The sequence below is a fragment of the Perca fluviatilis genome, chromosome 23 (genome assembly GCF_010015445.1).
Source record: "Perca fluviatilis chromosome 23, GENO_Pfluv_1.0, whole genome shotgun sequence".
Taxonomy (NCBI): Eukaryota; Metazoa; Chordata; class Actinopteri; order Perciformes; family Percidae; genus Perca; species Perca fluviatilis.
This window is the reverse complement of record NC_053134.1, coordinates 11,613,260-11,635,841: the sequence shown is the minus strand read 5'-3', so window position 1 is coordinate 11,635,841 and position 22,582 is coordinate 11,613,260. Positions and strand designations below refer to the sequence as shown.

The 22,582-nt window shown below is 39.9% G+C and overlaps 1 protein-coding gene across 12 annotated transcripts in view; it reads left to right on the top strand.

Annotated features, from left to right (window-relative positions):
* pcloa (piccolo presynaptic cytomatrix protein a) overlaps positions 1 to 18,487 on the top strand; it is a 59,478-nt gene extending 40,991 nt beyond the window's left edge. For 2 of the 12 annotated variants that reach the window (XM_039792184.1, XM_039792193.1), the window contains exons 12-27: positions 1,963 to 2,071; positions 2,457 to 2,521; positions 3,122 to 3,306; positions 3,830 to 3,880; positions 4,072 to 4,202; positions 5,998 to 6,024; positions 7,195 to 7,288; positions 7,757 to 7,828; positions 7,915 to 8,161; positions 8,791 to 9,054; positions 10,154 to 10,342; positions 11,469 to 11,610; positions 11,772 to 11,833; positions 12,951 to 13,085; positions 14,620 to 14,765; positions 15,240 to 18,487. In XM_039792184.1, coding sequence (XP_039648118.1) covers positions 1,963 to 2,071; positions 2,457 to 2,521; positions 3,122 to 3,306; positions 3,830 to 3,880; positions 4,072 to 4,202; positions 5,998 to 6,024; positions 7,195 to 7,288; positions 7,757 to 7,828; positions 7,915 to 8,161; positions 8,791 to 9,054; positions 10,154 to 10,342; positions 11,469 to 11,610; positions 11,772 to 11,833; positions 12,951 to 13,085; positions 14,620 to 14,765; positions 15,240 to 15,383 — 2,063 coding nt within the window. In that variant the 3' untranslated portion in view covers positions 15,384 to 18,487. The other 10 variants (XM_039792186.1, XM_039792194.1, XM_039792185.1 and 7 more) reach the window with 9 other exon arrangements.
* Positions 18,488 to 22,582: the final 4,095 nt, after the last annotated feature.

The window sequence follows — 22,582 nt, the reverse complement described above, 5'->3', positions numbered from 1 at the left end:
CAATACAGAACAAATATTTAAAAAAAATGAATAAGTTAATTTGTTCTTTATCACTTGAAGAGTATTAATGACTTCAGGTCAAATTTTAAATAAAATTAATACCAAGAGACTTCTTTTTTTGTCTACACGTTATTTGGTACGTATTTTTTAAATCATGAAACAACTAGCTTTAATTGGATAAGTCCAAAGGCAGAGGATTCAGCAAGCTGCCTAATTTCCCAAACTCTTAATTGATCTGAGATGGTGTGTTATGGTATTTTATGCTGCATTCACGTGCTCCTTGGATGGTCCCATTTTCCGAGTTGGGAAGTCGTTCTTCCGACTTCAGGCTGTTCATGAGCTTTAAGTCATAATGTGGAAAAAAACATGGACACTAAAAATATGTGTTGTATTTTATTGCTCAGAGCATTTAAACAACGCTTTAATATAATTAATTATTTCCATTTTGAAGCGCTATATTAGTGATTTTGTCCAGAATTTCTTACTGCACTAGTAACATTAAATTCCCTAAAACCACAAAAATATATAATATTTACCTGACTTGTTATCAGGGTTAATGCTATTTTCTAGTCTCTCTTACGTCACTCTACATGGACCTTGCAACAATCAGAACACATACATTACATGTGAGCAAAAAATGTACAGTATATGCAATAGGTGAATTAATAAATAATTCGTTCGCCATGTAACCGCGTAATATGACGCCACCTAAATTTTCCCAGTCGGAAACTAATTTTTCCCAATTATTCTTACAGCACATGAATGCAGCAATACTGTTTCTTTCAACTGCTTTCTGACAATTTCTGCCCTGTTTTTTGCTATAATATTTTGCTACCTATTACTGTTACCTTACACTGTCTCAGCCATCATTGTCTAGCCCTTTCTAAACTAGTCATTCTATGTACAGAAAGAAGTCAATATGCTATAGGCTGAAGCTGTTGGTGATTCTTCAGTCCAAGAGTCAAGATGCATTTGTGGTGTTGTTAGCTGCGAGGAGAACTCAACCATGATAACAGCAGACATACAACTCTGAGCAGAATGGCTCAAAGTACTTTGGTCCTGCCAGTAGGACCACGGTGCCTCACCCTCCGTGGTGTGATTATGGAGAAATGTTGTCAGATTGAACTGGAGTAGAGGCTTTTTAGTGTCACAGGGGGACTCTTAAGTGTACAAATACATGCTTGTTTCTTTGAATGTGTGCAAACTGCAACACCCATGCAAACAATTGTGTGACCAATTTGATGAATAATATGGTGAAACTATAGTAGCTTCCCTGTCACTCACACATGCAGCTCGAGAGTATCGTCGCAAACGGACCCTCCTGATGAGCTGTTTCAATCCGTGTAAGTCCTGCCAGTGTGCAGGGTGTGTTTTGGGCAGATGCCGTGGGTTTGCTGTGCTGTGTGGATTCATATGAGCTTTTACTGCTGTATTAAATACAAATGAATGGTCAGTTCCCACTATGAGACGTTTGTCATCGCTTGATTTTGTGTTCTTTCCTTGCCATAATACATCATGTTTGAAATGTTGTCCTGCAAATTATAGTTTTATAGCTAAAATAACATGAATCCATTTCCAAGTTGATTTTAACCCAGTTCTGTGCCTGAGTGCGCCATGAGCAGCTTTGTCACACAGGTGCTGTTTAGGCTGTCACCAGCTTTTATTGCTCCAGTTTTGGCTTGCAGTCTGATGTTGTTTGAGTGCAAGAATCAAAGCTTGTTTTTTCACCGTGAATTTAATCAAAGGATGGATGTTAGACCCTGATCTGGTCACTTATTTGAGTCAACATGAATTTATTTTTTTTAGAATGAATTGATCTCTTTAACATTTAAAGAACTACTCACTTAAATGCTTTGATTTGGTTTTGGTTTGAGGTAAAATGTTTTTATCTACAAGCATTCTTTAAGTATAACTGTATTTTTGATTGTTTTCTTGTGTTTGCAAATGTGTTATTGTGTAAAGGAATGCAAGTCCTGGAGTGGAATGGTGTTCTTCTGACGGGGAAAACCTATGAAGAGGTACAAGGGCTCGTCGGGCAGCCGTGCAATGAAGCAGAAGTGTGTGTCAGACTGTAAGTATAACCTTTGTCACTTTCTGTCGTTCTCTCCTGCTTTCTATTTTTAGAACGCCATACTCATCCTTCTGTTATTTCTATTCCTTTATTTTCTTCCTTGTATTCTAATCATGACTTTGATCCATCATCTTCCTAATCCAATCATCACTCTTTTTTTTTTGTTTTAACATTTTCTACCTTTTCGTCTCCCTGAAGAAATAATCCATTCATATAAATATTTAAAAGTCGTGATTTCTAACTCTGCCCGCACTGATTAAGTTTATAACTAATCAGTCCTATTTTCTTTATCTTGATCTACTATATCATGTTCAGTTTTCCTTTAACCTATTTGTTGAGTTTTAATTTTCAGAATCATATGTCACATTATATTCTCATCTTTCAGTGATCTCAACATGCTGGCTGACTCTGACGGTTCTGACCACCTGGATTTTCAAGAGCACGGCAAAGGTGAGCTACAGTATTCCTAGAACTCACACCCCAACATGCGATCGCTGCTTTCCACTTTGCTTTCCCCAACAATGGCCCTGCCTTCACAGTATTTCCCAATTAACTTTTGTCTCTTGCCATTTTCTGACTCTCTTGGCATATTGCTTTCATCTTCAATTCTCTCTTTTCTCAAATTCAGCCGTGCATTACTTGTGGCCTACTTCCTTATTTCTGTCTGAACCACACTGGGAACATTGGATTGTTCTCAAAAGAGCCACCACAGTTTAAAGCCTTGATTTCCAACTTCAAGTTGTCTATTTGTGATTTATGTCGCCCTCTTCCTGTGGGTGCCTTTTCATAATGATGTTAGTTAGTTTGGGTACAACATTGGGAGGGATGAGATCTCCACTTTTGAGCAAAATTGAAATTTTGAGCATATCAAACACTTCATTTTCTGCATTCTGGTGAATTGTTCTGCAACAAGTTGTGCCTTTTTCTGCATCAAGTTATGATGCAAATGTCTTTATTTATGTAAAGGAAATTATAATAGTTTTTTTGGGGTGGGTTTCACTGGCCAGTTTTGTTTTATTAAATTATGCCTATGGGTGTGACCCCTTCTAGGTGACAGACCTCCCAGGTCTCCAGGTGTTGACCCCAAACAGCTGGCGGCTGAGCTGCAGAAGGTGTCCCAGCAGCAGGCTCCCACCTCCACCTCTTCCTCCGGTCTGCCCCCCACAACCTCGGCGACCTCCAGCCCCGCTCAGCCAGGATCACCCTCCGTCAGCAAGAAACGCCACAGCAGCAAGGCGAGTCTGGGGAGGGTTTCTTTGTCACGTTCAGCTTAGAATAGATTTATCTTATCATTTTTAAGAGTTGATAGTGTTGGTCACGCATTAAAGAACATCTCTGAAGTGCAATGTCATGATAGATTGCTGGACAAAATGCTTTCTGCATCTTGTTTTCCCAGTTTCTAATTACAATTTAGGAAACATTTTGTTTACACTAAGTTTAATAAAATCTACATTACTGTACATACATCTATAACATTAGGTAGCTCCTCATTTCTCATCAATATAACATTTAGCAAAGAATTGTCAGTATGGAATACAATGTAAGAGTTAACCACTTGTAAATTATCTAAAATGAATATTAAAACAGATGCATCAATTTCGAAGAACTTAACTTGTTTAGCCTCAAGCACTGCATAAAGCACAGCGCAGTACGGTACGTACTGTACAGTATGTGCAGTACACCCACCAGTAATCACAAAGTATCCACCTACAGATTCCTGCTAGCGGTATCTAAGCATGGTGCTTTTATTTCTAACAGACTGCAGAGGGAATGAAGACCCAGTCCCACCCCATCTCTGGAGAGATAGAGGTCTGTGAAATAAAAAGGATGAACTCTGTAATGTTTAAGTTTAAAAGTTTAGATGTAAGAGTATATAACGTGATCACTGTGTCTTTCAGCATTTTCTTAAAACTATTTTTGCTATTGTTTTCTTACATTGTTTCTTGCACCAAATGCATTTGAATCCATTGTAATTCATTCCAATGTGTTTGTTTTTGCAGCTTCAAATCCACTACGACAAGCAGCTTGGCAACTTGATCGTTCACGTCCTGAAGGCTAGAAACCTTGCCCCGCGGGACAACAATGGCTACTCTGACCCGTTCGTTAAAGTGTATCTCCTACCAGGGAGAGGGTGAGTCAAAGGCTTGGGACCTACAAGCACACCTTAAGTAGTTGAGAAGGGGACCAAGGTCAGTTAACGATAAATGATACAAAACGAGAAAAATGTTTTAGCTGTACTGATTTTGTTGATTTAGAGTGATGAGATGTTTAAGATGCTGTTTTTATTGCACTGCCTTTTTTTTATCAGCCGCTTTTAGAGAAGGAATTTGAGAGATATACCTGCTTAGATATCCCCATTGACATCCAGGCTTCAAAGGCAGCCACTTTGTTAAGCTCAAACCTAATTTCCTTTCATTTTAAAATCGATTTACAATTGATTTTGGCTTACCATGACATCTTTCAATGTGCAGCACATTACCTTTCTTTGGTATCAAGTCCATAGCACCTATACACTGCACATCAAGTCCATCAGATGTGTTTTAGAATGTAGTTCCACTAGTGTTATGTGATATAAGCCCCTTATCGCTGCTGAATGACATAAACATTATGTAAAAGATATGAAGTTGCTTTTGTTCCTGTGTTGATGTTGCCCCCGTTGATGGGAGTTCTACTGTAGGTGTGAGTGCAGTCAGAATCAATAGCTCTCATATTTACTTGCAATACGATCCACACTCTCTCATAAATCCAGGGCTCCCTTTCTCACTGTGATTGCGCTGTATTGTAATTGACTCTCCCGCCTTCTCTGCTGTTTGAGGTCCCCAGAGAGAGTGTTTTTTCCTGTGATCGTTTCAGATTAAAGCAATAGTGTACAGCTGTGGGCTTTGCAGCCGCCACTCTCACAGACCTCCTGTTCGACACGTGCAGATGCAAACACCACTGTGGGTTTAAGCCAGGGTTAGGGTTATGCTAAAGGGACTGGGAGAGTGGTACCCACAAGCCCTTCAGCCGCCCTACTGAAAGTGGTTACGGAAACATGCACACTTAAGCACATGTGTGCAAATACTCGTGTATATGCTACATGTGTGTCTACTTGCTCACAGCTATCAGTACCGACTGCAATCCATACAGAGGCTATTCAGTTGCATTACAGATCTTCTGGCAACCACGTGGAGCTGCTGCAGTGAAACAGGTGCTTATATACTGTAGTTTAATACATAGCATCCAGGAAAGAGGGATACAAAAGTTGTGATGTGGTGAACGTACTGTACGTTTACATGACAATGTGTATAAAGCTGGAATGAGGCTTCTCCAGGCTGCGTGAACGTACACGGATATCGTACAGACGTATTTGCTTGTGTGTTTATTTCCTACCTGTACGGATTAAGACGTTTAGCAAATTACAATGTAAAGAAAGGTAGAAGAAATCTGTAAATGGAAATCAGTTTCACATTGGAGACGGTGTAAACAAACCACTAAAAGATATGGTTGCCTTTGTCCTTCAGTAGATATTCTTAATTCAGAGCAATGATCAATACTAAGTTGAATAACACAGAGGACAGAAGAATAAAAGCATTTATTTTGATGGATTTGCCATGTATCAGCTGTCCACAGCTGTTTCATGAGCAGCAGATCTTCACTACGGTTGCCAATGGATGCGTCACATCACATGAAAGCCCTCTCAACACAAGTCATGAGACACTAAAGCACAAATTCAATCCACCGCTGCAGCACACCGCAGTCCCCTGCTCATGCCCCCTTCCCAAACACACACTTAATAAATCACACACCAAACCCAAATCTACAGCGATGTCCCCTTCCCACATACACACTCACAGTCCACAGACAGTCTTTGACCCCTCACCCTACCACTGACTATTGTTTCTGTATGTTGTTCTCTATATTTAATGCATGCTGGACCCTCTCAGTCAGGTCATGGTTGTCCAGAATGCCAGGTATGTGACTTGACCACTTTGGTACTTTGGTTCTGTTTGGTTGTCAGTTGGTGAAGGTAACAAAACGTCCAAATTGTTTTCTAACTGATCGGCAGCTTATTGATACAAATCAGTTTGTTCAGTTCCACTAACTCCCTTAAATTGTGCCTTTTCCACGGTCCCCATATTCTCATGATGTTCCACTCACCTTTAGGCTTAGCACTGCATTTTGGAGGAGTTGAAACCCTAAATATTAACATCTACCCATCTCCTTAACACACCATTAATAAACCTATATTCTCCTGTGCTGAAAATTCACCTTTTCCCAGCTAACTGTTGTGTGTTCCTGGTAGATGGTCTGTTTGTGTTCCTAACCATTGTAATTTGAAATCCTAACATTGAACCTGACACCCTTTAGTTTGTCCCTGTTTTGTGATTAAAATCCTTCAGTAATGTCCTACATCGTGCCCTGACATCGTACTGTACCCTTGATGCCCCGCCACATTCAATACACACTCCCATTATTTTGCTCTGCAGTCCTTATTCATCCCATTATTTTCCAATATACAGTAGACCGTTCTTGTCTTTCCCTAACTCTTACAGACATACTCATATCCTACAATCTTAAATAAAACCCTACACACTGCAAAAAAAACATCCATCTTAACAAGTCATTAATTTGATTTCAGTGAGTTTGCTGTGATGTAAATTGTTTTTTTCTTCACTCAAAACAGGTGAAATAATAAGTCAGATAATGCTATTGTTTCATATGCAAATTGACAGATTTTTTGATTTGTAATTAATTTATCAGCAGAATTATTTACCTGATTGAGTTATTGGCACTTAACAAAAAAAACAAGAATTTAATCAGAAGTAAGTCAAACTGTCTTTCCATTCTGACATACATTTTTACTTGTTTTGGGACATTCAAATTTCATTAGACTAAATGACTTGATGGACACCAAAATGGACTTTTTTGCAGCAGGCCCTGACATCATACCCTGCCGTCCATGCACGTAGGCCCATACATTGTTACCGTCCAAACAATGTGCATCACATTCATGCTTTCCCTTCTACTGTCAAATTGTGCCCAATATATTGTGCTTACTGCATTGTGGTGGCCCACTATCCTCTGGGGCTTTTGCATCTCTGTGACCATGTGTATCTTGTTGTGATATGTTCCCCCGCCAGTGCTGAAAACAAGAGGAGGTCCAAACACGCAGGCAAGAGTCTCAACCCCGAGTGGAACCAGACTGTCATCTATAAAAACATCCACCTGGAGCAAGTATGTCATCATGCACACATTTCTCACAAGCATAGCTGCACACATTCAATGGCACAGACCTGGGCCATATTAACTTAAATGTTGTGTAATATACTTTCCATAACTCTAAAAGGCACAAACAAGAGAACTCACAATGTGCCAACTTCCATGTTAAAATGATGATATTGTCTTTTCTCTGCTGGCATGATGACTAGCATTGTGGCTATTGGTTTTAGTAGAGCAGATGGATATGCCATTGGGATTTAATTATATCACTTTAGATCCCATTTTAGATTCACTGGACCCATATCAGTCACAGTAAATCTGTGTTGTGTTGTCTGGGTTTTTTTAGGCTGATGAATGTCTGGTCCCACTTTAAGCCCAGATCATATGTTTTTTTCTTTAAGGTTTATTTTGCTATTTTCTTATGCACTCAGCCAAGATTGTTACTCACTAAAAACTAACTTTACATCTGTGCGTGTGTATCAGCTGAGGAAGAAGACCCTGGAGGTGAGCGTGTGGGACTACGACAAGTGCTCCTCTAATGATTTCTTAGGAGAGGTAAACCGTTTTGACATTCACTTGAGTGGTGTACCACCAATACATTTTTATGCATATGCCTATTAAACTGCTGTGTTTGTGCCCAGGTCCTTATTGACCTGTCCAACACAGCCCAGCTGGACAACGTCCCGCGGTGGCTTCTCCTGAAGGAGCAGAGCGAGGGGGACCATCACCGGCGCTCCCACTCAGGCCAGGGCCGACACACTTCCTCTAAAGCCTCCTCACAGCACTCCTCCCCTAAAACCACTGGCTCCGCACATGACAATCAGGATTCCCCAAAATCATCTGTCATCAAGAGCCGAAGCCATGGGATCTTTCCAGATCCAGCCAAGGGTAGGACATGATGAAATTGCCTCACTTGCTTGACTTTATCACCGTCACCCCGTTACAACCGTCTGTACTCTGCTGCTACTGCTATTTCTGTTTCCCTCTTCTCTTCTTGTATTCTGTTTCTCTTTCTTCTTCACACTTCTCTTACTCTGTGCTCTCTTTTTGCCACTGCTTCTCTCGTCTGTTTCTCCCCACTATCTCTGTGTCTACCTCTGTTTCTCTCTCACAGTCTTTTCTTTCTACCAGCACCTTCCTATGCCCAATTTTGCACACCCATCATAGCTTCAGCTTCATGCTTTTTGCTTTCTCATGGTCTGTTTTCTTGGTTGCCATGATGCCATCCAGCTCAGAGGCCTAGCCTTAGCTTCCCTCTATCTTTCTTCTAATACAGAGGGCAACATGACTGTGGAAGGCTTTGAATGCTCCCCAAATTTAGAAAAATAACCATCAAATTTAATGAGGATGCTTGAAGATCATAGACTTATATAAGGCAGTTACCATGTTGGCTAAATTAAGTTTCTCACTAGCCAGCTACTTATTCACCACAGGTGGTACACAAAAGGTAACAGCCTCTAAGTTCTCTAAAGTAGAAAATAGCTTTTTTGGTAATTTGGTGAATTTGGTTGTTTTAGACACGCAGGTGCCCACTATCGAGAAATCTCACAGTAGTCCTGGCACATCGAAGCCTTCCCCGTCCGAGGGCCAGAGCCAAAGCCAAAGCCAAAGCCACGGACACAGCCAACACTCTCGCTCGCACGGCGCTTCACGCACCAGCAAAAGTGCCGCACGGCAACACCATCAGGACAGCAGCACTGGAAGCGGCGGAGGCGCTGCCATAGCAACGGGCGATGCCCCACAGCAGTCACAGCAGCAGCCGCCTCAACGCCTCCAACCAAGTAAACCAAGACGCAAATAAAGCCTACGCAGCATGGCCTCCTCGCACTCATCTGTTCTACCTTCTGTACCGTCTTCCTTATCTAGTCTTGGTTTCCCTCACCCTTTACACCCTCTGGTCCTTTCCCCCGTTGTATTCACAGTGTGTCAACCTCTCACCGCTTCTCTTCTGTATGTACTCACAAGTGTGTAGAGCCAGCAGCTCACCTGTACCTGTCTTTGACCTTCCTGAGTTTGACCCGTTTTCAATGAAGCCAAAGAGGCGCAATGGTTGCTTATTGAAGGCCAGTTCTAACTACTTAAAATTACCATTTAAAAAAAGTAAACATGCTATAGGCTAAATCTTATTCTCTAATGCTACTTCAATATGAAGTTAAACAGAAATAATTACTTTTACCTTGGCTGAAGATGTTTGAATAGAATGTAAATACATTCATAATTTACTAAGGATGACAGTATGGAAAAAATGTCAAATCTGAAATGGAGACATCAGAGTTGCACAACATATTCTGAAGGAACAAATCAGCAAATCTGTCAATTTCTGTCAGAGCACAGCAACATCTCCAGCTCTTTCACATGACAAGACTAGCAAATAATAAACGTTGGTTCAGTTAATGGAGCAGAGTTCGCTCTGATTTATTGATCCAAGCAGGAAAACAGAAGAAAGTTGCAATCCCACCCCCTCCCCAAAATATCATCAACCTCTCTTAGTAGTTTTCATTTTTGAGTTCTTATTTTTTTATTTCCTTTTCTTTAACAAACAACGACCAGCTTTTTCTGAAGCTCCTCCACTGAGATGGCTGTGCATGAAGTCCGCTAACCCCCTTTTTTGTTTGAACAACTATCGGACTCACAATGCACCCCAGTAGATGCTGCACAACCCCGCCTCCTAGTGACATGCAGGAGGGGCGAATGTGCACTGCACACTGTGGCTGCATGTGATTGACAGTGAAGCTGGTTGCCTTGGTGAAGATAAACCACTCTCTGAATCTCCATCTCGCTCCTCCCTCCTGCCATCTTAAACTTCGACCCCATGACCTTTGTTTCCTGCCGTTGACCCCCTGACACCTGACCTACGCCTGCGAAAACAAACACATCCAGGCCAAAGAGGCCACCTCTCACTGAGGTACCAGAGACACAGCGTAGTGGGCGTGCTCACCATTCAGAGAGCCCAGTCTGATTGGCTACCTGCCCTGCCAGCGGCTGTGTCGGCCAAAGGGAGCAGAGCAGACGGCAGACACCTGACCCTCAGGAAAGCCGTGTCAGAAGAGAGGCCGCAGAGGACCGGAGGTGAGAGTTTGCCCAAGAGTCTCCTCTCTGTCGTGTGACTGAAGCACAGATGGAGCAAGGAAAGAGAGAGAGAGAGAGTGAAAGAAAGAGAGGATGTGATGCTACTAACGCACACCTGCAGAAAGAGAGAGAGGGGAGTCTTACAAGCTAATTAGAGAGATAGGAAGGGAGAAACAGAGAGAAAGTTGCACTCAGCCACATCACCAGAGATTCATGCAGCGAGACACGCTTTCTTACCGGCCACCAACACAGTTTACTAATACCAGGAAATGAATGTCTTAAAATGATTCACTGAGAGTTAACACTGTGCCACTGACACCTCTGCTGCGTCACGACTCCCCAATTGCTTCATTGAACTGGTATTAGTGAGCTGTAGCAATCCATCAATGACGTGTTGAGTGGCCTAAAGAATAAACGTGTCGGCATGGATTCTGTTCTGCACCACATCCACGCATCTCACATCATTCATACTCACACTGCCTGATCCGCTGTTTGAGAATACAATGTTGACATTTAAACATTTATGTCATAAAGAATAACATCTCAAATATATTGCATGTAAACAGTTTTTTTTTTAAACATTTATTAAAAAAAGTACATTCAAAAACATCATTTAAACTTAAACTATACTCATGTAATTTGATTTTTAAACTAAAGTAATGCTGAGATTGAGATATTAGGTGATTATTAATAGTTCATATAGATGACTAACAATGTCAGTAGGGTCTACGTGCCTCTTGTTTGGTCTACTTTTGCATAAGCATTTATATGTGATGTTTCTCTGGATTTATTTGTCTGTTTCATGTTAAAGCTTTATATGTGAGTTTTACTGTCTTGTCTTTGTCTGGGAGAATGATTCGAAGTACAGTTTGTCCATAAGCTTCTTGCTGATCCACAGTGTTTGTGTGCTATTCATTACAATCCAGTCTTTTGTGCTATAAATAACACTTCCCTTTTGACTGCCAAACTAAAAAAAAAAGTATTAAGTTGATTATGATGGATTTCAGTTGCTGCAGATATTAACTAATGCTTCTTGGCCCTAGTTTTTACAATCTTGGATCCGGCAGAGGTGCAATTTTTCTTCCTGTCTCTTTGTCGTGATGGGTGTGGTCGTATCTCTGCACAGCTCGGTCGAGCTACAGATCCAGTGATGCCCCGGTCACAGCAGCCTCATTGGACAGCGGCCTGAGTGGCAGCGCCTACAGCCTATTGGACGAAGAAGGAGAGACAAACGAGGTGGACAGTGCCATCTTCCAAGTGCCCCGACTGTGAGTCAGCTTATTCAGTACTTTTATCTTAAAAAGCCTCAGTTCCACCTTTTCGATGTGCAATAAATGTATGCTTAACTACTACTTTCACTACGCCCAGATACCTGTCCAGAAGATATACAGAGCAATAGATTATACTAATTTTTCCCCCCTCTCGTTAGTGGAAAGATCCCAAACGGCACAGACGTGATGAAATCATCAATGGGACATGGTGACACTGAAGGTTAGAGATACATTACATGTATGTGTGTGTGTGTGTGTGTGTGTGTGTACATTCATACTTGTTTGTCTTGATGCCTTGTAGTATTAAAAACATTTACACTAATACTGTAAATGCATTTTTACCATTTTAGGGCTGAATAGCTGATCGTGATTTGAATGTATAAGTTTGAAAAGTTTCAAACTGTTGAATTCTAACAAAGCAATCTCAACTTTTACCACTATCCGGTACAGTATTTGCATTCAGATGTCCAGCCTCAAGAAATAGTAAATGTAGTGAAATTAAATTACAAATTAATTGATAGAATGTTAACTGTTTCTTTTTTCCCCTCTTTTGTCTTTGGTTGTTTATTGTAACATGTTTTTTTTTTTTTTTTTGTATTTTGTCTTAACTGTTTCCATTGCAAGTATTTACATTATCCATAGACCTATTAACTAATTAATTTACAGGTTTAATCCATCCTTGCTGATTTTGCATTTGCTTGTGCAAAGATGACCTATAAAAGCTAGAAAGAGGTTTGTTATCTGACTTTTACATTTACAACAACGTGTGAGACCGAAGCTTAATACACACACGGAACATAATAACACATTTGTTCTAATCCGCATGGCGTCTTCATCTCTTTATCATCTCCTCTCTGTTCCCTCAGTCTTTTTGTGTCAATGTGTCTCCCTCTCCTAGGAATAAAGACGCATATAAACACGCACACACACACACACACACACACACACACACACACACACACACACACACACACACACACACACACACACACACACAGAGGCTACCCGTACCGTTTGCCAAGGTCTTGTTGACCCAGCTTTAAAAACTGTCATTTCCATTAAGTTTCCAAGGCAACCAGAAGTCAGGCAGAGCTCATCATAACTTCTCCCCATACTTGTTAAACAAATAAATGTGATTGCTTGCAGGCCATGTTTGATATCATTCATCATGAGAGTACACTTAGTGTCCAGTGGAGGGCAGTCACACGCAGAAGAGAACAGAGTAGCATGTAGTATGTACTGCGTTTCACTGTGCCTAGCTGATTCAATTGGTGTGTGTGTGTGTGTGTGTGTGTGTGTGTGTGTGTGTGTGTGTGTGTGTGTGTGTGTGTATTCAGGTAAGTCCCAGGTAATGGGGGAGATAAAGATTGCTCTGAAGAAGGAGATTAAGACGGAGGGTGAGCAACTGGTCCTTGAGATTCTTCAATGTCGCAACATCACCTACAAGTTCAAGACTCCAGACCACCTGCCTGGTAACATAAAACAGCTTCCCATTTATGCTTACATACACACTAAAAAATAACTTTGATGAAGTCATTAAAAAAATAACTTATCATGCAGGACTTACTTTATTACCCTCTAGTTGGTTATTTTCACTTATGTTCACCACTTATGTCAAGACTTTTCTAAGTCTCTTCACAGCATTCAAAGACAATTATATGTGATATATATCATTTTCATCATTTTAATATTTGACAGCTGGGGGGCCCACACAGCAAACACTGTTTAGAAAGACAGGCATCTGACATCCCAGTTTTTCTAAAAAAGAACCACAGGTGTTGTGATAGTGTTTTCCAGCCAACCTTCCCTTGGAAAGCTGCATTAGACATTTACTTAACCTTGTCTGCAATATACTGTATATGTGCAAGGTATGCACATATACATTATATTGTATAATATAATATTACTATAACTATTTCCAAGCCATGCCCAGATGGCCACATTTAGTTAACACCCAGGATGAAATTTTTTTATTACTGTAACAAGCCAGTTACAGTAACTGGCTTAGAAAACCAGCATCACCCTTAGTCACAGGGTGTACTGTGTTATTTAACCAGTGTTATCTACAGTATATACAACATTATTTAGATTACATGTGAACCCTAACTTGACCCTGACACTGGACAGACGTGTTTCTGGTGTACACAGCAAAATCAGACTTCTTTTCCCTCAATAGAGCGCAGCTTTCCGCCTTTTCTTGTAATATTTACATCCTAATATCCAAGCTGACTGCCACTTGTTTGATTTATATTTCCTTCCAGATTGGATTGGCACACAATAGTTTATTTCCATTGAAAGTTTGTAAAAAGCACAGTATATGTAGCATTAACACTTTATTGTTGGCTATGTGCATCAGTGACTATTTCTAAAGCTGGTATGTTGAGTTTCTTCTTTACATTCTTTACACAAACATGCCAAGTCTTAGAGAAGTTACAGCTCTCGTATTGCCCTCTTTTTACTGGCTTCAGAAAAAAACTCCACCCCACTCCTATATTGATGACCAGAACCTTAAACTACATACTTGAACATAAAATGTATTAAATGTACTTTTTGACACATTTTGTCTGTATAGGCGCAATTGCAAATTAGATCACTAGTGTTTCCCTCCATGGGTATAAGTGAGATGGACATAAGTGCCTGGGTGTAGGTTGTGTGTTTGCATAATTCAATATAAAAAGGGTTTGATTTGGGTTTAAGTGCTTTTATTTTGTTTTATTTTTAACATTACAAAAAAACTATACTAGCAAAAATATCCACATAGATTTGACAGTGTGTTGAATTTATGCATAGACAACATACAAAATAGAAAAATGGCACAAAAAATAATGTATCTCGTGTATAAAATGCCCCTCAGCATCAGCTTTACATTGGTGTGTGTGTGTGTGTGTGTGTGTGTGTGTGTGTGTGTGTGTGTGTATGTGTGTGTGTGTGTGTGTGTGTGTGTGTGTGTGTGTGTGTGTGTGTGTGTGTGTGTGTGTGTGTGTGTGTGTGTGTGTGTGACCACAGATCTTTATGTGAAGCTCTATGTGGTGAACATCGCCACCCAGAAAAGGATCATCAAGAAGAAGACCAGAGTGTGTCGTCATGACCGGGAGCCATCTTTTAACGAAACTTTCCGCTTCTGTATGAACCCCGCTGGACACTCTCTACAGGTAATCTGTAACACAAGCGCACACACAACAGGATGAGAGCTACATATTTTAAAGGTCCCATGGCATGAAAATTACTTTATGAGGTTTTTTAACATTAATATGCGTTCCCCCAGCCTGCCTATGGTCCCCCAGTGGCTAGAAATGGCGATAGGTGCAAACTGAGCCCTGGGTATCCTGCTCCGCCTTTGAGAAAATGAAAGCTCAGATGGGCCGATCTGGAATCTTGCTCCTTATGAGGTCATAAGGAGCAAGGTTACCTCCCCTTTCTCCACTTTGTCCGCCCAGAGAATTTGGCCCACCAATGAGAGAGAGACATCATGGCTTTCAAACAAGCAAAGTGGCAGTTGGTCAAGGCCACACCACCACCCTCCACCTAAAAATTCTATTCCTGCATACATAAATCTCTTGTTAAACCTGGTTGATTCCTTTAAATCAACAATTGTGACATACTGCTTTCTGTTCTTTTCACACCAGCTGTTCCTGGTGTCCAATGGTGGAAAGTTTGTAAAGAAGACCCTGATAGGGGAGGCCTATGTGTGGCTGGACAAAGTCGACCTACGCAAGCGAGTGGTGAGCTGGCACAAGCTTCTCACCAGCACCGCCCAGATCCACTCATAGAAGGAGACTCAATCTGAAAAGAAATAAGCTTGAGAGGGAAAGAAGAGGTTTCTGTCATCTGGGGACACTTAGGTTCATCATCTGTAACACTGATCCAGTCTTATTTGGTAGGGGAGAGGGTGGTTTGGGTACGGGAGGGGGCAAAATATGTATTTCTTTAATCTTTCTTTCAGGGCTCAGAGTTTTTGAAGACGCTTATGTTCGTTCTGATGATGATTTCTGTCATGCAGGAAGTTAGGAGGAAGTAGTAATGCGTTTACAGGAAATTAACACAAGTTTACAGGACGTACACAGTGTACAGTTAGTGTGGCCAGGGCTGAGGAGAACACAGGTGCTGAGTTCAGAGGTCAAGCGCGGAATCAACCAGGTATTACACACTTTAATTCACAACACACACACACACACACACACACACAATTATTAACACATTTGCACACTCATTCACACAGAAGAGACATTTTAATTCTACAGGGAATGGACACACTTGTGGATTCTAATTTATTTATTTAGATGTTTTATCCATGAAAGATTTTCCTCATTGCTTTATTATGAGCGCAGAGTTTTATTCATTTACAAAGCATTTTGGGAATGAAATATTACAGACTCCGCTACGGAGACCTCATATTTATTTTTGTATTATAATATTAGCGTTGAGTTCTATCATTTGTCTTCTCCTCAATTAATTAAGTACTTACAAATCTATCCTGGGAAGGCAACATAGTATATTTTATAACACACTACCTAGCATTCCAGTTCGAAAAAAGAAATCTCAGCAAGCATGAATTTATTAACAAAAACATCTCCTTGTTCACTTTGGACCCAATCTTTTCTCTCCTTAAATGTAAACTCAGTTCTATGAAATGACAATTATTGTTTGATAATGATCAATATTGATATATATATCAAATTGGACACTATATATTGTGAGTCTATCTATTTGGTGTGCAGTGTCACATGTTCTGCACAAAAGAAAATCACCTCTAAGGTTCACTTTGTAAATAGTGAAGGGTCATAGCTGGAAAGTAATTATAACATATATAGATATATAGATATCTTTATCATAGACAATCGAGTCTTGATGAGACATAGAGGTTTTATTTACCCATGATGCCCCTTAGAATGTGATACCTTTACCATATGAGATTTAAATATTTCTTTTTTTTGTTGTGAGATCCAGGCACATTACGAGTCTTATATCAGTCCTGCTTTTTGGAGCAGCCACCTCAACAATGCACGCTTTTGTGGTATTTTGCACTTTTTTCTGCTTAGATTGTAAAACTGACATCATCATCCTGCTAAAAAATGAGACAGCAAGAGATTTTGTCTTTCCAGGGGGAGGAAGTAGAGAGTTAAAGTAAAAGCTATGACAAAATCAGGAGATATTATAGCGAACAAAAGACAAATGTGCCAGAAACCATCCATGAAAAAGCACTATTACCATTCTCAGATACATCAATGCTATTCCAGAAGCATGTTGATGTTTCTCCCAGCTTTTTGTCATATATGTGTTGTCTTGATATTACCACTCAATGTTGTGTCTTTAAAAGTCTACTCTGTCCATTATGTCTTGGAAAAGGTCATTGTGTGTACTTATACAGGGGTCAAGAGGCAGGACAGCTGGTTCATTCAGCATTTTTAGTCCAACTTAGCAGTGAAAGTTAATATCGGAGCGGTATCTATTCAACATCTACTGTAAAAAGGTGGTAACTGCATCTTGACTTGCCAGAAATGTCAGCGGAGAGAAAACATTTGTATTGATTTTTCTTTTGCACTGTTGTGTTTTAATGTCCTCCATGAACTATTTTATTGCATCAATATGATTTAGTTTAGTTTAAAATTTTATTTTTTTTATTGCTATATGAAACTTTATTTATTGCCTGTGAGACTAATTCATATGTTGTATTATATTTGTTTACAGTACATAGGTGTACATAAAAATAAGTTGAGGTATTTTGTTTTTCTACACAACGTAGTGCTTGTTTACAAGGTTAAGACGGCCTAAAACTCAGAGAACCAACTTTCACTAACACACTCTCACATACGAAAATTAACATGCATGGATCCTAAATTTCACATAGTTTACGATAAGAAAAAGCAACAACATGTCTATTCAAATGATTCCCATCTTTTTATGCATTCCCGCATTGAATAGTTTAATTTTCCAGTATGTGTATGAGAAATCACCAAAAAAGACAACATTTTAATCAATGGACTTTATACCTGAAATGAGTCGTTTTATGGTCAGTGTGTGTTTTTTTTTGTTTTTCTTATTTTTATACCCATGTGCTTGTGTGTAGCATCTTCATGCCAAGTCCATGCATGCCATTGGCTCTAATGCATATCTCTTCTTTTAAGTGTTGTCTGTCTAAAAATATTGACTTTAAAATCTCTCGTAATACACAAAGAATTACACGCTCTCACACACACACGCACGCACACACACACACACACACACACGCACAGACACAGACACATGCTATCTCTCTAGTTCCAACCTTGTAAATACATAGCTTTTTATACTGGGGTTTGGGGAGCAATAGGTCTTTTAGCAGATAAAAAAGGGTGTGTGTGATGATCATAGAAGTAAAAGGGAAGTTGTTTTTCTCTCGATCAATGTACAGTGGATGGACTGAGAAACAACCTTACGTCTGTCTATAGGGACCCAGATTTACTCGACCCTTTACACCAAACACTTAAGGTTTACCAGAGTCTATCTACACAGAAGTCTATCTTAACAACTCAAGCAGTTGCAGGAGAATTTAAATGTGCTCACACTGGATGTTGCATGTTTTGTTGGTGGTTCATACTATTTTTGTGTCCAGATATTGTTGAAGAAAAAAATCTGAATGAGGTAGAGAAAGATATAGAAGAAAAATAGACTTATAGAGGGGGAAATTATGAAGAAAACCTATTAAAGTTATTGATGATGTATGCTGACTGTACAAAGATTATGCTTGTAAAACCTGTATGGTTTTTCACACAGAAAAAAAATCTACTGTCATGGTTTTGTGATTGTACACAGGAGGTATTGATAAATTATGCAAATTGTGCTGTAAAAATGGCTGTTGCCCCATGTCTCAATATTAAATATCGGTTCAAACGGATTGTTGTGTATTGCATTATTTATCACAACACAGTTTTATTTTGAAAAATGTGGGGGTTTATTTTGGGTTATCTTTACTTTTGAGATTTCATAGCTGGTTGGATGTGATACTAATGATGTGAAGTAACAAAATATAACCACAAGATGGTGCCATGTGCTTTTATTTTGAGAAATAATTACAAGTCCATGGTAACAAATGTATAAGACCTGCATAGCTGTGGTACACACTTACTGGCTGATTAGACCTCTTCTGAAGACTGGGAGGCTGAGTGTTTGATTGACAGCTCCCCTCTCTCGGGCAGCATGTCTCCATCCAACTTCATGCTCACATATGTTGTATGTCCATGGTGCATTTGCAACGGCAGACCAAATGTTTCCAGTACTGTGTAATATCTTTAAGATCAAACATCGTTGTATTTCCTGCTGCTCATTTTGTGTTTTAGATGCTTTCAGGTATTTCATATTCTTTTTTTATAGCAGGAAAAAGCACACGTGTTACTAATAACATTAACAATGGCTCTGTTCTGTTCAAGTATCCCAGTATGAGCCATGAAAGTTTGCCAAGTGATGCATGGAATTAAGCCAGCATTGATTTTCAAAACCTTATTTCATTTCCTGTTTCAGCTAGGTAAAATAACATCTTTTATTTGTTTTCTTATATATAACTGATGGGTGGTCTTCCCTCTTCCTTGTCCTCTTCTTTCCTTGAGCAAGGTTAGGACAACAGTGACATTGTCCTCCAATGCTTGTTTCCAAAGGCATAAGACCCCATGCTCAGTAAAACTGATAGATATCCTCTTTGTTGTTCTGGAAAGTCATAGAAACAATCAGCCTGAGTATATATCTGCCTCCTTGTGTGTACTTTTTAAGTTGTCTTATAAATCATGAGGCATTGGTCCTCTAGCTTGGCAGTCCTAACATGGCAGTGTTGATTTGTGTACTGTGAGTTATTTGGAACGGATATCTCAAAGCCATTTGAGAGGACAGTGGTGGAGGGTCAAATAATGGTAAAAAAAAAACCTGCAAAATAGTATTATTTCAAAGATTAGAAAGGTGTCAACAACATTACTTATTGGTTCAAATGTAAGCATTGGCATTTAATATTCCACGGACAATTGGACAAACTCATTTGAAATATCTTTTCTGCTTTTAAAACAGGATTGTTTTCATATTTTTGTCAACAGTGACGGTTGGATGGCAGAGGTGGGCCTTCAGGGCAAGCAGTGCCTTCTCTGCTGTCCAAGAGATTGTCAGTGTCATAAAATTATATTTGTATAATAGTTATTTCATAAATATATTTATTAATTTCATATGTGTTTTACAAAGTCCGTTCCAATTAGTCTATTACCCTAATTTCATTGCTGCTCTCTCCATCTGTTGGGCGGCTTCCAGTGCATTTCATAAATTAAAGCTTTTATCCAATCCGATTTCTCCTCTGTGCTGTCTCTGGGTGAAAAATCTACTCTGAGGCCTTGAGAATTTCGAGTGAATCCCTCTGCTGTTTAAGCAAATAGGGACAATGCTGTTGATTGTCATATTCTATAGCCAATCAAATTTCGAGTTCGTTCTGTTGGGCGTATTCTCTCTCTCTTACAGACCAGAGCCATGACCTACGTCGGCATTTTTCGAAACAGTTCGTATACGGTGGCCGAGAAGCAAAACTAGCTACCATCACATAACTGTAGCAGTAGTGTCATTTTGCCAGACCTTCCTTTCGTTTAGATTTTTAGATGTAAAGTTAATGAAAGAAATGTGGATGTACTTTTTCTTCACATGATAAGCAGCTTTAGGTAAGTTTAATGGATTTTTCTGCATTTTAGTAAAATTATTTTATTAGCCATTACTGCTTGCTTTAGATAGTTGCTGCTGGTGTGAAAGATTTGAGCAGTGTCAGTGGCCGCTGTGCCCTGGTGTGTGCGTGGAGACGTGTGGTTGAGCCCCAGCAGCTTGGCTGGAATTTGTGGGAAGCCTGTTGATCGCTGATTGTGTATTGTGGGTTTAGTCCAGGATTGCTCCGGTGCCGCAGGAAATCCCGCCGGATGCATGTCTTTTCGCAGATGTCCGTTTCCTTCTGCTTTCTTTGTGATGGAATTTTAAATTCCGGTGAATTTACGAGGCCTATGGTTAACTGCTGCTCAGATATCTGCATGGTCAATTGAGACAGCTAGCTAGACTATCTGTCCAATCCGAGTTTTCTCACGCAGACTAAAGCAACTTTTGAATGTACACGTTCCACCAAAAGTTCCTTCCCGAGGCTATTTTGCAGTGGCTCCGTGCGGAGCCCATGACGATTGTGATTGGTTTAAAGACATGCCAATAAACCAGAGCACGTTTTTCTCCCATCACTGTGTGGAATTGCCAGACCCTCCTCTGCAGTGTGTGGAGGAAGGTCTGGCAAAAGCGAGACTAATATCCTGTCATACTGCGTGAAAGTGATGGCTTCAGTCACTGTGTAATTCACGTCTCTGCAATAGTGTATTGAAACTCTCTAGTTGTTGAGCCTTGTGTTAAATCACTTAATTCCACATGATTATGTCCTAGTGTCATGGGGAGGTTATTCAAAGTGGATTAATTGCTGTAGGTTAGTAGTGAACTGAAGGCCCAGGTGTAAAATACATGGCCCGCCACTGTTGGATGGCCAGCTCTAACAGAAGTGAATTATTCTAAGACAATTCAAGCTCACAGACAAGCCAAGTAGTAGTGTGCAGCTGAGTACTGTCCTGTCCTCTGTTCAAATCTCTTAAGAGTCAACCTTTATTTTGAGAACCAGATTCCATTGGATAAAGAAGGCTTTGGAAGATAACCCCAGTAGTCGTGGTGTGCTGGTTTGCAGTGTGTTTAGGGATTTATCAGAGATCAAACTATGGCCAGCTTACGATTGTGTGGAGTCAGAGATACTTGAAGAATGTGCCTGTAACCTGGCTGCAACAGCAGTTGATGAAAAACAATGACGCTGGTGAAAAGGAATAAATTGTTACTTTGAGTTGCAGCCAACAGCTTAAAAGACTGGCCATGTGTTGTTATCTTCCTGAGTTTTGCATGTGCTTAAATTTAAGTATTTTTGGATTGTTGTTGTGCCTGATGATGAGCTGCTTAAAATACTTAAAATATGCTCTATAATTTGTACAAATGTTACCAGCAACATGTTTAGATTTACACATTGGAAAAACATTCTGGTGCACTTGAAAACATTTGTTTATTTTTCATAACAGTGTTGTGTTTCTGATTAATTTCCTCATTCCACTTTCATTCCTTCTGTGCTACTCTGTTGTCACAATGTACATCACATTTCAGAAGTTTAAACCCATTGTGCATTTTAAATACTAATATCCTGTATAAGTTCAAAATGTTTCACATTTTGTGCAGACACATTTGTAAGCATATTGTTTGATGGGAGCTCAGATTGAACAGTCCAATGCTTATTTCACACTCTTTAACTCATACTCATAGACAATTTGTATATTCTACATCCTAATATAGTCTTTATGCACACTTGGGTTTAAAGTTTGGGTTTAAATATGAGTGCCAGCAGTTATATAATTCTTCCTGCAGGGGGAGTAAGAAACCCATTTTGCAGAGTCTCCCAATGGTCTTGATCTGAGATGATTTCTTTTGGACCTTAGACTTGATGTATTCCTCCTCTGTCGAAAACATAAGGTCAGAGTTACAAATACATTGACTGTTAGCATACATTTTCCTTTGTTGCTCTTTATTTTCAGAGACAGACTGAGAGACAGTACTGAGGGTGTGTGTGTGTGTGTGTGTGTGTGTGTGTGTGTGTGTGTGTGTGTGTGTGTCTGTGTGTCAAGCACCATGGTGGGAGGTGACTCCACAGCTCCAACTACAAACCACCTGCTTCTGTCTGATGAGCCTGTTAGGAAAAGAACACACACATTCTCAGAACCCTTCCATCCAAATTCTAGGCACAATATTCAGATTGCACTTCATCAACCAAGGACTGTAATCTGTTCTTATCTTGGAGCCTTCTTGGACTCAAAAAGGAAAGCTATCATTAATCCTATAATCGGCCAAAGTTGCTGTTGAGATGTACAGTAACTGTAGGTTTATAAGAGAAATGACACCACGAGAGGTGAAA